This window comes from Ctenocephalides felis, unplaced genomic scaffold (assembly GCF_003426905.1).
Source record: "Ctenocephalides felis isolate EL2017-DRISC unplaced genomic scaffold, ASM342690v1 CF-g0.4_SCAFFOLD_01492, whole genome shotgun sequence".
NCBI lineage: Eukaryota > Metazoa > Arthropoda > Insecta > Siphonaptera > Pulicidae > Ctenocephalides > Ctenocephalides felis.
In genome coordinates this window covers 40,227,432-40,242,825 of record NW_020537646.1, presented here as the reverse complement: position 1 = coordinate 40,242,825, position 15,394 = coordinate 40,227,432, and the positions used below count along the sequence as shown (strand labels likewise).

At 27.5% G+C, this 15,394-nt stretch overlaps 1 protein-coding gene and 2 pseudogenes across 1 annotated transcript in view; 2 read left to right on the top strand and 1 right to left on the bottom strand.

The window, feature by feature from the left end:
* LOC113371237 (mannosyl-oligosaccharide alpha-1,2-mannosidase IA-like) overlaps positions 1-4,704 on the top strand; it is a 12,315-nt gene extending 7,611 nt beyond the window's left edge. The window contains exons 2-6 of the mRNA XM_026611873.1: positions 1,447-1,674; positions 3,232-3,370; positions 3,876-4,020; positions 4,229-4,345; positions 4,421-4,704. Coding sequence (XP_026467658.1) covers positions 1,447-1,674; positions 3,232-3,370; positions 3,876-4,020; positions 4,229-4,345; positions 4,421-4,555 — 764 coding nt within the window. The 3' untranslated portion in view covers positions 4,556-4,704. The remainder of the gene's footprint in view (positions 1-1,446; positions 1,675-3,231; positions 3,371-3,875; positions 4,021-4,228; positions 4,346-4,420) is intronic.
* A 2,983-nt stretch (positions 4,705-7,687) lies between these two features.
* Positions 7,688-8,094, bottom strand: LOC113371236 (annotated as a pseudogene).
* Positions 8,095-8,526: 432 nt separating this feature from the next.
* On the top strand, positions 8,527-15,166 carry LOC113370463 (annotated as a pseudogene).
* Positions 15,167-15,394: the final 228 nt, after the last annotated feature.

The window sequence follows — 15,394 nt, the reverse complement described above, 5'->3', positions numbered from 1 at the left end:
ATGACTCGTAAGTGTTTGACAAAGTAAAAACGCAAAAAACGAGGATCAAATTCAATTTAATTATCTTCTTTTGATGAGAAAATAAGTGATTTTTTTGATTAATTTTATATAAAAATAATGTAGTAAACTTTATAATAAAAGCAAAACATTATCATAAAATATTTTCACCAAATAATAATACTTCTGCTTTCTAATTTTCTTCTGCTATTTCCATTTGAGAATTAATATTATATCGGGTAGTTCGATTAGCATATTATTACTTTTAGACAATTATATAATTGTGTAAAAGTAAAAATTTAATACTATATATTTTTTGCTGCTTAAATACTATTGACGTCACTGATATATTTTGCGCTCTAAAGTATTGTTATTTCAGGCCATGGAAAAACCAGATTAAATGTATTTTGTTTCGTGTATTTTTCGATATGTATATTCCTGGTTGCCGTCATTCACGGCCGTCGTAAAGATTGTCGTAGTTAGAAATATGACCCCTTACTATTCAATAAATTATACATTGGAGCTATTCACACTTGAACACAATTTCATTGTTCTGTACCGTATACCTACAAGGTCATAAAAACTGCCTGAGACGAGAAAACGACAGCTTCCTTCCCAAAGCAAAAACGCAGTAACAGATTTAGTACCAGTTTAGGGAAGTCGAATATGACCAAATCCGACGAGACAACTCCACTCGGATTCACTCCGAGGGAGGAGTTGTATCGGAGTGATAACTTCGGAGTGAGTTACCCATCTCTAATACGTATATTCTGTCTGTTTTGGTCTTAGGGGGCGTCCATTAATCGCGTGAGGTTTTTAGGGAGAGGGAGGTATAGTAAAATATCACGTGTATTTATTTTTAACTTCCGGTGGGCAAGTTTATAGTAATCGCAAAAAATAGAAAATGAAATTTTTATATATCTTTACGTTTTAAAGGTTCTGAACATTTTGCATACCTTAGAAAAAATGGATGTATGTGTGTGTGTGTGTGTGTGTGTTCGGATACAATTTTCGTCGACGATTTCGGGAACATGGATCAACCGATTTGAGTAATTCAAAAAACATTCGATTCGTTTGATAAGGAGACGTGCTGATTAGTTTTTGGCTAAGGCAGGTCTAGTCGTTCCGAAGATACGGGGCAAAAAGTGCCAAAAACGATAACTCAGCACCCCACTAGTTTACTTGATTTCTTTTAAAAAATTCCAAACACTTAAAAAACAATCGAATTTTTTTTTCTCGTAACTGAAAATACACGTGATGTTTTGCGGGGGAGGGTGGTAATTTTGAATTTACTTTTGAATTACCACATATTACTAAGAGGGAAGGGGGGGTCCAAAAATCTTTTTAAAAGAACGATCACGTGATTAATGGACGCCCCTTTATTTCATTATAGAAAACTTACCGATTTTGAATTTTTAATATTAATTTACCTCCTTTACTCTTTTCCAGATCACATGTCCCTAGGAGCCCTAGGTGATAGTTTCTTTGAGTACCTTCTTAAGGCTTGGCTTCAGAGTGGTCGGCAGGACGCCGAAGCAAGAGTCATGTACGACGAAGCGATGGCTGCGATCACCGAAAAAATGATCAAGCGATCGCATCAGTCCGGATTGACTTATGTCGCTGAACTTAAATACGAAAAAGTGGAACACAAAATGGATCATTTGGCATGCTTTGCAGGTATAATATTTAATAAGATAGATCAATTTAGAAAATATTTTGTCTATGTTCTCGCTAAAAATTCTGAACCAACTCCAAATTCACTAGTTATTTGTAACAAGTTGGGAATAATGCTGATTAATTTTTAATTATTCATTAGTTTAGAAAATATTTTGTATATGTTCTCGCTAAAATTTTTGAACCAACTCCAAATTCACTAGTTATTTGTAACAAGTTGGGATAGTGCTGATTAATTTTTAATTATTCATTAGTTTAGAAAATATTTTGTCTATGTTCTCGCTAAAATTTTTGAACCAACTCCAAATTTACTAGTTATTTGTAACAAGTTGGGAATAGTGCTGATTAATTTTTAATTATTCATTAGTTTGTAATTAATCATTTGAGTTTCAAATGACAAACTGCATGGTGAGAGTTATCAACTAAATGAGATCATCCTATAAATTATTGGTCTATAAAATTCATGGAAGTTAACATTTTGGGCCACGCTCTGTGTATATTATTTTCTTTATTTTGAATTAATCAGGAATCAAAAAGCGAAAACTTTATTTTCATAATTAGCTGTTCCTAATTTGATCATTAACATCTTACTATAAAGATTATCTACACATATCGAGAAGTTTATGCAAATTGTTTTAAAGAACATTCTCATGTACATCACTAATTACTCTTATTAACTTCCCGTAGGGTAAGTTATTGTAATGGGCCAAAAATCTAAAATGAAGATGTTTGCATTTCTTCACGTTTTGAAGGGTTCTGAACATTTTGGCATACCTCAGAAAAAATGGATGTGTGTGTGTGTGTGTGCATGTCTACATGTGTGTGTTTTGTGTGTCCACATTTTTTCGTCAACGATTTCGTCAAAAATTATTCGTTTTCTATTGATAGGGATATGTGCTGATTAGCAAAGGCAGGTCAAGCCGTTTCGAAGATACGGAGCAAAAAGTGCAGAAAATAGAAATCGAGCATCCGATTTGAATAATTCAAAAAACTTTCTGCTTGTGTTAACGAAACGATTGCGTTTGGGCAAAGAAGTTTTTATCTCATTTTTTTTTAATTTTCAAAATTTGTTTTTTTTATATCGAAAATCATTCGTATTTTAATTTTAATTATAACTAAAGTTCACTTATATACTTCAAATAATTTTAACTTTGCAATTCAGTTTACATAATTCTCATAAGTATTGGACTATTATTATTATGTAAATTTCTTATAAATTGGACATATACTTATAAGAATTTATTCATTCATTCTTCATTTTAAATTTGATTGATTAAGTTTTGTTTATTTTATTTATTTCGGTAAACATTTATAAGTTACAGTATTTAATAATCTATTTGAAAACATATAATATTCCTCGAATACGGTACAGGAAGTTCTAAAAATTTGCCTTAAGGCACGATGCCATACACCACTAGTTTTGTTATCAGATGTGTTGCTAATTTTTACAGAATAATCATAATAAATCTTTGCTATTTGAAATATTTTTCGAAATCAGTTAATTAAATATATAGATATATTTTATATTGTATTTTACTAATTTTATTTTTACCTTCACAGGTGGTTTATATGGACTTGGTGCACAAACTTTGCAAAATGATGTATCTGATAGTTATTTATTAATTGGTGAGCAACTTGCAGCCACTTGCCACGAATCTTATGATAGGACACCTACAAAACTTGGTCCAGAGAGTTTCAGGTAAATTATCCAAATGGTAAATTTTCCATTTCATAAACATATTCATTAATAAGCGAATTCAATTTTAAAAATTGTTATTTTGTATAAATTTTGAATTATTTTGGCAAATGTAAATATTGGGCTTACAAATTATTTCTAAGATAGAAATTCTTAGAATTCTAGATACTATAAAAGTTTAGTTCAAGAATTAAAATTATATTTTATAGATTACTGAATGAAATTTGCATTAGACCTATAATGTTTATTAGTTGTTATTTAGAGCAGAGAAGTGAGAATTTTTATTTTCTGTGGAACTCAATATTTATTAATGAAAGCGTACTATTAAAATTACTATAAAAACGAAGTTTTTTGATTTTTGCTATACTAAATAGTCATTTTTACTTGTGTTTTTTACTATTCTTTGAAATGTTGTATCAAACAATTTTTCTACCGATATCGATAAAGTATTTATTTAATTTCTAATGCAGAGCATTTAATTGTATATTTATATTACTTATTTCTGTAGATTTACGGAAGCAGTGGAAGCAAGGGCAATCAAAACGACAGAAAAATACTATATATTAAGACCAGAAACGATTGAAAGTTACTTTGTGTTATGGCGTTTAACTAAAAATCAAAAATATAGAGATTGGGGATGGGAAGCAGTTCAGGTATATAAATAGTTCCAATTCTTAATCATTCATCTAGTTTACAGTAGTTTTGATTATTTTTACAAATCTTCAATGAATAACTTTATAATTTTACCCAATTTTAGTTTTCAATTTTAATATTATTTTAAGATAATTCTCTCTATCATACTCTTAAGATTTTTTCGTTTAATTTGAAAATGTAGTTCATTAATTGTTCATCATTTTATAGGCAATTGAAAAAAAATTGTCGAGCCAGGGAGGTTACACTGGTATTAAAAATGTGTACTTAGAAGATTCACCTAAGGATGATGTTCAGCAAAGCTTCTTCTTAGCTGAAACTTTAAAAGTGAGTTTTTATACAATACATAACAAATCTACATTTTACGATTATGTAATAATACAAACATTTTCTTTCTTTTAGTATCTATATTTATTGTTTTCGGATGATTCATTGATACCATTAGACAAATGGGTTTTCAATACAGAAGCTCATCCACTGCCTATTAAAGGAGCTAATCCTCTGTATAGATCACACACAGCTACTTCTAAACATTGAAGAAAATATCTAGCAAAAATCTTTAATAATTGAGAGGTGTTCATATAAAATAGAATTTTTTTTGAGGTGATATATTGACATAGCTTACGAAACTTTTGGGTAATCAGATAGAAGGATGTTTTATCTTCTATATATTTAATACTTATTACCTTTTCTATAAAATATGTAGCAGTACGTTTTAGTACTAAAATATTCATGAGAAGGATTCTAAAATTTTGTGATAAGGAACACAAATTTTATTCAAGTTTTACATTAATATATTTTTGACATCAGTTTTTTTATTCATTTATATTAAATATTATATAGATTTTTTATGCGTTTCAGATTTAATTTTTATATAAAATTCTGGAATCCTTCTGACTCGATTTTTTAAGTCAAACTTTTAATGATAATTTAATAATAGTTTGTTGGAAATATTTAATATAATGCGGCCTCATGCCTGATTTAATAGGGATATTAACAGCATTGGAAAGAGTTTGACTTTATATGAAAGTAATACCAGAGCTTATAATATTTTCAAAAGTAATTTATGATAGTATGTATATTTTTTTAGAGTTTTATATCTGAATTTTTACTTTTGAATATTTAAAATAATTTTTTTGTGATGTTTTTCTTCTTTTATTATGAAAAAAGTTTATGCTTTGTATACAAATTAGGGGATATTGATTGTGAATTATAATATATTAAATATTTTGTTAATCAATTCTTTTCTTCTAAAAGAGAATTATCATAATATACATTTTTGAAAATAATTTGGGCTCTCGCATAATAATAAAAATACTTGTAACTATGATTTTGCACTTGTAAACATCTCAGCATACTTAAGTCTAGATATCGACTGTATTTTACTACATTCCTTCATGAAAAGGGAGTGCCAATTGTATATAGAAAAAATTAAATTAAATAATTGTAAATTATAAGCGTGTAAATGTATATATGTGGTGTGGTTATTGTTACAAATGAGAAATGGAAGAATTTTGGTCTTTTGTTCATATTTTAGAGAATTCATGAACGGTTAATGCAAGAGACGTTATTTTTAATAGATTAATTAAGAATATAAGCATTTTATTATAATACCGGTACCTTGTAATATTGTTATTTATTCTTTGTTTATAATTAAAAATATATTAACTGTAATCTTGGTTTTAATTAATCTAATATACTTGCATGAGTTGGCACATCATGTATTGGCTTTGGAATATTGAACCCAAGTGATTTGTGATATGCAGACAGTCAATTCAACAGAGAGATACCTAGAAAAAGTTAATAACTAATTTGTTTTATCTACAATTCAAAAAAGGAATTGATAATAGGTACATTATAATATTTTTAATTGTACCTCAGTATATAAGCAACATCAAATAATTTATAGCACTATATTTACAAAGTCTTTATCCAGTAAACCTTAAGACGTAATAAAACCTTTAACATTACGTAACCGGCGTAAAGTTACACGTAACATTTACGTAACTGAAAGGACAAAGGCAACTTTGATGTAACAGCCTACATGGTTATCACCTTTGCTACTTTTCTAAATATATTCAGTATTTATTTCCAATTCAAAACAAAAAAAGGATGAATAAATTGTGCAAGTTAAGATGTAAGTGGCATTTAGCCTTCAGGAATGTTGATGGGCAGGCAGATATGTGCAAATAACCAATTAATTAATAAGAATAGAGATATATCAACTTTCAACTTATAATGAAATTGTTTATTTTGAAAGTGACCACACGTGTGATCACACATTTACAAGTTATTAATAAGTACATATTTTGTACAATAGAACCAAAATTAGTTCTTTATGGCATATAGTTTAAATCTTATAAATTACTAACTAGTAATAATCACTTAAATTAGTGCAATTGTTACGAGTACTCCTTTGTAAGCCCTCGGCTGCTGTTAGAACATACACGGAGTACGTCCTAAGGGAGCGACTCATTATTCCAGACTTCAGTACATTTTATAAGTGAATACTTTTTGTAAGGTTATGATTCAGGGTGTTCGTCATTACCTAAAGATGCAAAGGTAAATTATGACTCACATACACATACACGAATACCTACTTTTTTCAATATTGATTCAGAATATCTTCAGAAACCTAGAGAAAACATAAAATTAGTAAATATGGTTGTGTAATTTCTCAGTGTAAGACCTTAGAAACACTAATTGTGCAGTTTGCCTAACAATTGGCTTTGTTAAAAACTTTGACAAACTATATTATTAATAAATTGTGGGCAATTTAAGCTGTTTTGGGAGCGAAATAATAAGTCTATAATTACAAGTAGGTAAACTTGTAGCTTAAATACTTGATCATCATATCAAAAAATTTGAAACTTATTGATTTATATGTTAACATATAAATAAATTTATTTGATGAATTGTTTATTATACTTTTTTACAATGTATTAAATTATACATTGCATGTTGTATAGTTTAATTTTGTTAATAAAATTATTTATACATTAAGTTTTCAACCAGTTTGAGCGGATTTAAGTAAATAAGTTTTTGGTGCAGTTGATAAAAGTTGATGAAATGGATGGAATTAATTTTTACTTGCTCTTTGATAATTGGAAAATACTATCAATAGGGGGCAATAGATCCCTATTTAATAATTTAATTCATAACTATAGTATATGTGGTTACATTAATATAGTTTTTACATAGATACCGAGAATAATGATAATTTCAAAATACAAAAAATTATAAGATAGGATTTCACAATTACTATAATTTACTGTAGTGTTATTTTTACCATTTTTAATCTTAAATCCTCATATTTATATTGTTAGTTAAATTGTGAATCTTGCATAATTACATTGTTTTAATGGGTTTTAATGGGTTTTAATGGGTCCTTTTTTACATAGATACCGTTAATGATATTTTTGAAATGTGTAGTGTTATCATTACTATTTTTAATCTTAATTTCTTATATTTATCTTATTGTTAGTTATATTGTAACTCTTGCATAATTACATTGTGCTATATTTATTCTGCAATGTTTTATCTGTCTTAGAATATTCAGAAAAATAGAAACTAAGCAACATTATATCAATCTTTAATCAATCTATATATTAACATATCTATTTACAACAATTTACTAAACATATCACAATATGCACATTTAATTCATGACTACTTTGATGTTTGAGAATCTCCAACAATTTTTAGCCTTTCGTTAGGTCTGCTTTTCAGTTCCAGCTCCATTCGATTAACATTCCAATCATTTTCTAACTTATCTGCCCAGAAATACATTACACCTTTGTCCTTTGAGCCGGTAACGTTAACAGCAAATGTAGCTTTTGTATCATCAAAATTATTGTTTTGTGTGTCTCTATAATTAAATCCATTGTCTTTTATGGGTTCACCTAGGAATTGGATAGCTCCTGGATGAGCTCTTAATGTTTTTAATGCTGATTTGTAAAATTCTGTGTTTCTGATATTCTGTTTTACAGAATTTTGGAGGTATAAACCAGTGCCAACAACACTACTGCGCCATAGGCGGCGACTTTCATTAAAGTTCGGGTTGAAATCCTTCTCATTTTAATAAATAATATTTGTAATAAAATAAATGTGGTCTTATATAATCCTGTACACCAATATTTAATTCAGCTTAAACAGTTTTGAATCCTTTTCCTTGGAGCATACTTTGAGGTTAAGTTTTTTTTTATGGACTTCTGAAACTCATGAAGGCATTTCCTAAAATAATTATTATAAATTATTGATTTTTTGCATAATCATAATGTCAATTTTTTGCGTTAAAGCATGCAATCAAATTGACCTATATTTTATTTTATTCACACAATGAAAGCTGCAATTTAGCGAGCAAGTTCAGTCGTTTGAAGAAACTGCCATGCGAACAATCCGCAATTGAACGCCGTGCATTTAACGTCATATTTTGTAGTTTTATAATAATTATAATATAGTAAATAATTTAATTTTAATATAGTTTATGTGCTGAATAATTTATTATCATGTCGGATATTCAAGATCAGATTAAAGAACAAGGAGATTTAGTGAGAAAACTCAAAGCAGCTAAAGAGCCTAAAGAAAAGGTATATTTGACAGCCACATGTATTTAACGATTGTGCAACTTTCATGATATAAGTTATAATTTGATTTTTTTGTGTAAATTGTACTTAAATGAGTCTAATTCGAGGATTCGAGGACATTAAATTAATTTTTTTTGTGAGGTATCTATTGTTAGCCATATGCTGTTTAGCCTTCAATATATCAGAATTTATTACTTTCTATTGCTCTATTTTCTTATCATAAAAACTGCAATGGAATGTACGTGCTATACTTCTTAACGCAGTTCTGAACCGAGTTACTTTCCATTATTACCATTATTACTGAAAATGAAAATGATGTCATTTACCTATTGTCGTTTATCTCGAGCGATTTTCTCTGCAATTTCTAAAACCTGCGCTACTCCAAGAAAAATACATATAGGATATAGAAATCAACAAAATTTACAAATAAATCCTGAACTTATTAATCAGGTTAGGAAGGTTTCTTTAAAACATAAAATTACAGTAAAAATTGTTATATTTGAAATTATTTCATTTTTAGATTGATGAAGAAGTTGCCAAATTACTTGCCTTAAAAGCACAGCTGAGTAATGGGCTGCCCCGCCGACGATGGGAAATTGATATTAAAGACTCCAAAGGAACGAGAGATTTTTCTCCGGATCAAATGACATTAAGACAAAATGTGCTTGAGAAAATCTTAACAGTTTTTCATCGCCACGGAGCAGAGACTATTATGATACACCAGTGTTTGAACTAAAGTACGGTATTTATTATTTATTTATTTATTTATTTATTTATTTATTCAACCCCCAAGCAATAATACAATATAATTACATTTTAAAGTGTACAAATATAAACTAAAGATATGAGAAATTTGAGTATTAAGAGTTCTAGATAGATTTGTTATATATTATTTATTTGTTATTTATTTATTTATTTAAATATATAGCCCACAGATTTCTCCAATAGGACTCAAAATACAATATTTGACATAATGAATAACAATTCAAATATATACAAATTACAAATATATAGTTAGTAACATAAAATGCTAATAAATTACATATAATGCAGAATGTAACCATAATATTTATAAACAGAATAAGATAAAATAATGAGATATTTGAAAAGAAATAAAAATGTTAACTTGTGTAGATGGAGATATTTGATTAGGTGAGTGTTTGTGAATATCTATTTCATTATTAATTGAGTTAAGTTAGAGGACATAATTAGTCATATTTTGCTCATTTTATTTGAAGGATTTGCATTTAAGAAATATTACTAACTGTTCAGATAAGCCTAGTCCTTTTTCTTTTATATACTTCCTATTTAATTAGGGTTTTACTCAATTTTCGATCTATGTTAGTGTGAAACCTTGCTGTTTTATAAAATGGATATCCTCAATTCTCCAACCATTTGGAGTGATCTGTGTTATAGAAGTACCGCGTTATACTGGGGTTACATCATATACTTTTGTAAAACATATATGTTTATAAATTTAATATATTACATATGCATGTGTTTGAGGTTATATTATGGTAATTTTACCCATTTCCTGAAATGGACAACAAGTAAAACTGTAGGGTTAAAAAAAATGACTTTGAAATACAAAATCTTCTGATCATTGTCTTTTTCAATAATGTACAAAAATCTAAATTTTTTTATTTTAGACATTAATAATAATAAATAGCTCTGTTTCTAAAATACAACAATTTATTATCATGTTTTTAGGATGTTCTAACTGGAAAATATGGTGAAGATTCAAAGCTTATCTATGAATTAAAAGATCAAGGTGGTGAAATTTTAGCTCTGCGTTATGATTTAACTGTACCTTTTGCAAGATATCTGGCTATGAGCAAAGTGTCTTCAATCAAAAGATATCATATTGCCAAGGTGTACAGAAGAGATAACCCTTCTATGACCCGAGGGAGATATAGAGAATTTTATCAATGTGTATGTATCATTAATCATCAATTTATTTGCTGAAATTATATTATATAGTTTTTTTCTGATCTTTCTATTATTATTTGTAGTCATATTTACCACACTTTCAAAATTTTTTAAATCAAAAATATAAATCCATTTAATGAAACTTGATAAGCTCTTGATATGATTGGCTGAGCCGTCTCTTTAGAATTAGCACAAAAGCGCAAAATTTGAAGCCGATTTTGAAAATTCAAAAACTATAAAAAAGATAACAATTGCAAATTGTGCTGATTAGTTTTTGACAATGATCAGCCAGTCCGCTTCTTCATAATTAATTGTTAAAGTTTTTTCTGAGAATTTTAATTAAACTTGGTATGACAATTCAATATCTGCTCTTATACATACTAAAATATTATAGTCCTACAAAAAGAGTTTTAATTATGAAAAATATTTAAAATTTGAATTAATTGATCGTGTATGTATTAGACGTATTTCTTTTTTGAATAATGTGTAACAAGAAAAAATTGTATGAAAATGAATAATCTGAAACAGCATCTCGGTGTACTTTTAAATCACTTATATTTAATATATTGCTTTTTATGTTGATTAAGTTGATTATTTACACATGTTGGGATGTTTATGCAACTTGTCTTAAGACAAAATGCCACTTACAACTAGTTGATACTATAATTTGATAAACCGAGATGAAAATTTGAAAGAAACTTTTTTTCAATTTTATTTTGAATTAATTTTTTGGTTATTTATATTTTTGTTATAAATAGGACTTAAAATTATTGTTACACAAAAACTTATAATTTGGAAACAAGTTTATATTATAGTTGTCTGGTATCTATATTTTTTGTGTTAAATATGTTGGATGTATTAATGTATTATTATAATTTTAACTTTTTCTAATTAAATTTTCATTACTTTTGCAGGATTTTGATATTGCAGGAACTTATGATCACATGCTTCCTGATGCTGAATGTGTAAGAGTCGTATATGAGATCCTAAATGCTTTAGATTTGGGAAACTTTGTTGTGAAATTGAATCACCGATCTCTTTAGACGGAATGTTTGAAGCATGTGGAGTTCTCAAGACAAATTCAGAACAATCTGTTCAGCAGTCGACAAACTGGATAAGGTTAAAGGATATTTTGTTTGCTTTTATTTGTTACTTTCTGGTAAATTGTTGTTGAGTTATCAATGCAGGTCTAAGTAAATCTGTTTTACTAATACACTTAGATTATTTAACATTGCATTTATATATGAGGATTTTTATGTTTAATGCATGATATTTAAAATTTAAAACAAATTTATATTATTCTATAATTTAATCATTTTATTTCAGTCTCCTTGGGAAGAAGTAAGAAAAGAAATGGTAGAGGAGAAAGGTTTGAGCCCAGAAGTGCTGATAAAATCGGTACATATGTCCAACTAAATGTAAAAAGGAATTAGTAAATAAATTGCTAGAAGATCCAGATTTAAAGAAATCACAAATGGCTATAAAAGGTTTAGAGGTAATTTTTTGAATGCTTATCACCTAGCAATTGGTTTTAGTACTAATTGATTTATTTATTATCCAGGCAATGAATTTGTTACTGGATTATTGTGAAATCTATGGTGTTGATCATTGTGTTTCATTTGACTTGAGTTTGGCAAGAGGTTTAGATTATTACACTGGTGTAATTTCGAAGCTGTACTTAAAGTAAATTAATAAATTTATAAATATGGTAATCGACATCATTGGGATTTTTTAAATTTGTGATCTTGCTATTTTAACATTTTTTATATATTATATATATATATATATATATATATATTATATTGTAGAGTTTCGAACAAGAATCCAAAGAATTAAAAAACCAGAAAAGTTTTTAATAAACAATTATTTATTTATTTATTTATTTACTGTCGACGTTTCGGAACTAGGTACGTTCCATCTTCAGGACATCTGTAAAGAAACATGATCTTGATGAGATTTAAGCAAACAATTTGTTTAGGAAAAGAAAATTTATTTTTTTCTTAAATAATAAATTAATTGTTGCAAAAAATAATAATGAACATAACATATAAAAACACCACATACAATCTCACAGTTCTCGTTCAAGTGTTTACACGTGTTACACATGAATCATCAGATTCAGTAGGTTTGTTTCCAAAAGCCGATCGCATAACATCGAGAAAACAATATTATTTGTGTTTTCAAATAATAATTTTAAAAAAGACAAAACTTTTAGTAATTTTGCTTTACAAAATTTAACTATTCGGCGGAAAAATAACTCACAAATCATTTTTTGTTTTAAAAATCTTGTTTAGTGAAAAAGTGCTAACGTATATTCAAACATACAGGTAATTAATTCAATTTTGTCATTAACCTTTTCTTAAAATTTTCCATAACTTTCAAAAAATTATTTTTAATATCCTGTTCTGATGATCCACTCATTTATTTTTATCATTTTCATTTTGATCATATTATCATATTCTGTACATTATTATTTTTTGCAAATAATTTATTATTTAAGAAAATCTATTTTCTTTTCCTAAACATATTGTTTGCTTAAATCTCATCAAGATCATGTTTCTTGACAGATGTCCTGAAGATGGAACGTACCTTGTTTCGAACGTCGACAGTAAATAAATAAATAAATAAATTGTTTATTAAAACTTTTCTTGTTTTTTTATTACTTTGGATTCTTGTTCGAAACTCTACAAAATATACACAAAATCCAAGATTCTACCATTCAATTATGTATATATATATTATATTATATATTATATATATATATATATCTTGAGAATTTGAACGTGAATGATGAGACACATCTAGTCTCGAACATATAAAAAATTAAAATAAATTCTTTACATTCGACGCATTGGCTGTTTTATTCATTTCAATATATATATATATGTATTATAGATAAATATATATATTATATATAATATATGTAAGATATATCAAATTAACTTGTATATCAAAGATTTAACTTCCAAGTTAGAGAAGCTTGTTTTCAATGAAAAATCAATTTGCTAATATCTGGTCTCTCATTGTTTCAAAGAATTTTTAATCTTGTGAAATCACAATTGGAAATAGTATGTGTTTATATGTATATTTAAAACATTATGTACATATTGTATTAAAATTCAAAAATTCAAAAGTTTGTTTGATGTTAACTGGACGAAGTCTTGGATCGTTTTGATAGTTTTTCAATTGATTTGAAAATCAGAAGCTTCGAAAGATATCACTTGTTGTGAACTTACTATTAGCGATAGATTGTCCACTTGAATTTTCTAATCACAAAGTCCACTTATATTTCTAATATCTATGGTTTTTAGAGAAGTGCTTTAATTACAAGAGTTTATTAAATTTTAGAATAATCATACAATCTCTTAGGATTCTACACACGATATATCCATAGAGCGTGTTCAAAATTAACTTCAAGAATTTGTATACAAGAGGATTTAGAAGATTGTACATCAAAATTTAAATTATTTTTGGAGACATAGCTGTTGACTAAGAAGATCCACCTCTGTTTCCTTACTCCGCGAAACTTTAAATACCTTTGTCTCGAAACTGTCTTTCCAACTTCTACTGGACCAATTTACTTGAAATGATTACAGAGTCTTGTTCAGAGACTTCTTCTCTTCAGTACGCTCCTCCTCAAATTGCGATTTTAACCTTTTTTAAAAAAAATCAAGAATATGAAAAAGGAGTTGTATTTTTTTTTAAATGGTTGCTATTTTGTAAAAATTCGTTTAATACTTTGTAGTTAAATGCATAGATAAATATTCAAGATTTTCAAAAATCTTGTAATTTAATTTGCAGGTGAAGTAGTTCCAAATCCTGTTGCTGGAGATGAACAATCAGGAGTTGGATCAGTAGCCGGTGGCGGACGTTATGATAATCTAGTTGGAATGTTTGATTCTAAGAACAAACAGGTACATTTTTTATAATTATATATATCACATGTTGTGATATAATAAATTAACTTATAATTGTGTCTTAGGTTCCTTGTGTGGGTGTTTAGCATTGGGGTTGAAAGAATTTTTGCTGTTTTGGAAGCACGATTGCAAAATGCAGGACAGAAGTTAAGAACATGCCAAACTGAAGTTTATGTTGCTTCAGCACAAAAAATCTTTCTGTACATAGAATGAAAGTATTAACAGAACTATGGAATAATGGTATTAAGGTAATTTTCACAAATGAAAAATTCAGAAGATTTATTTAATAATATCCCAATGTTGTCGATAAATTAATTTGATAATTTTTGAAGTTATTATAATTTCTCAATATGTCAAAAATTACAGTTTTTTTGTTTTATTTTCGATATAAATTAGTTTTATTTACATATATCAAATGACTAATTTGAAAATTTAATATTTGGAGACTTCATATGACTTTTGATTTTATTTCAGGCTGAGCATTCCTATAAAAACAATCCAAAATTATTAGTCCAACTACAGCACTGTGAGGAAAACAAAATTCCATTAGCAATCATTCTTGGCGAATCGGAAATTAAGAGTGGTATTGTTAAATTGAGAAATGTCAATACTCGAGAAGAATTGGAAGTGAAAAGAGAGGATATGGTATCTGTTATACAAGAGAAACTCAAAGAGTTACTGTAATATAATTTTATACAAATATAGCACAATTATTTGAGACCTAATTGATATTATTAATAAAAATTTTTAATTCAAAATTTTCTGTTTTTAATTTTTGGTAAAACTCTCAGCTGCATAGATAAATTACAAATATTATTTTGTCCGCATTTGGACAGCAGTTTATTATCACTGTAATATCAAAAATGTTTTCAAGTGATAATAGCCCTTGTTGGCATTGCTGCAATAGAGTTTGAAATATAAGGACAACTACTAGGTTGCCTTTT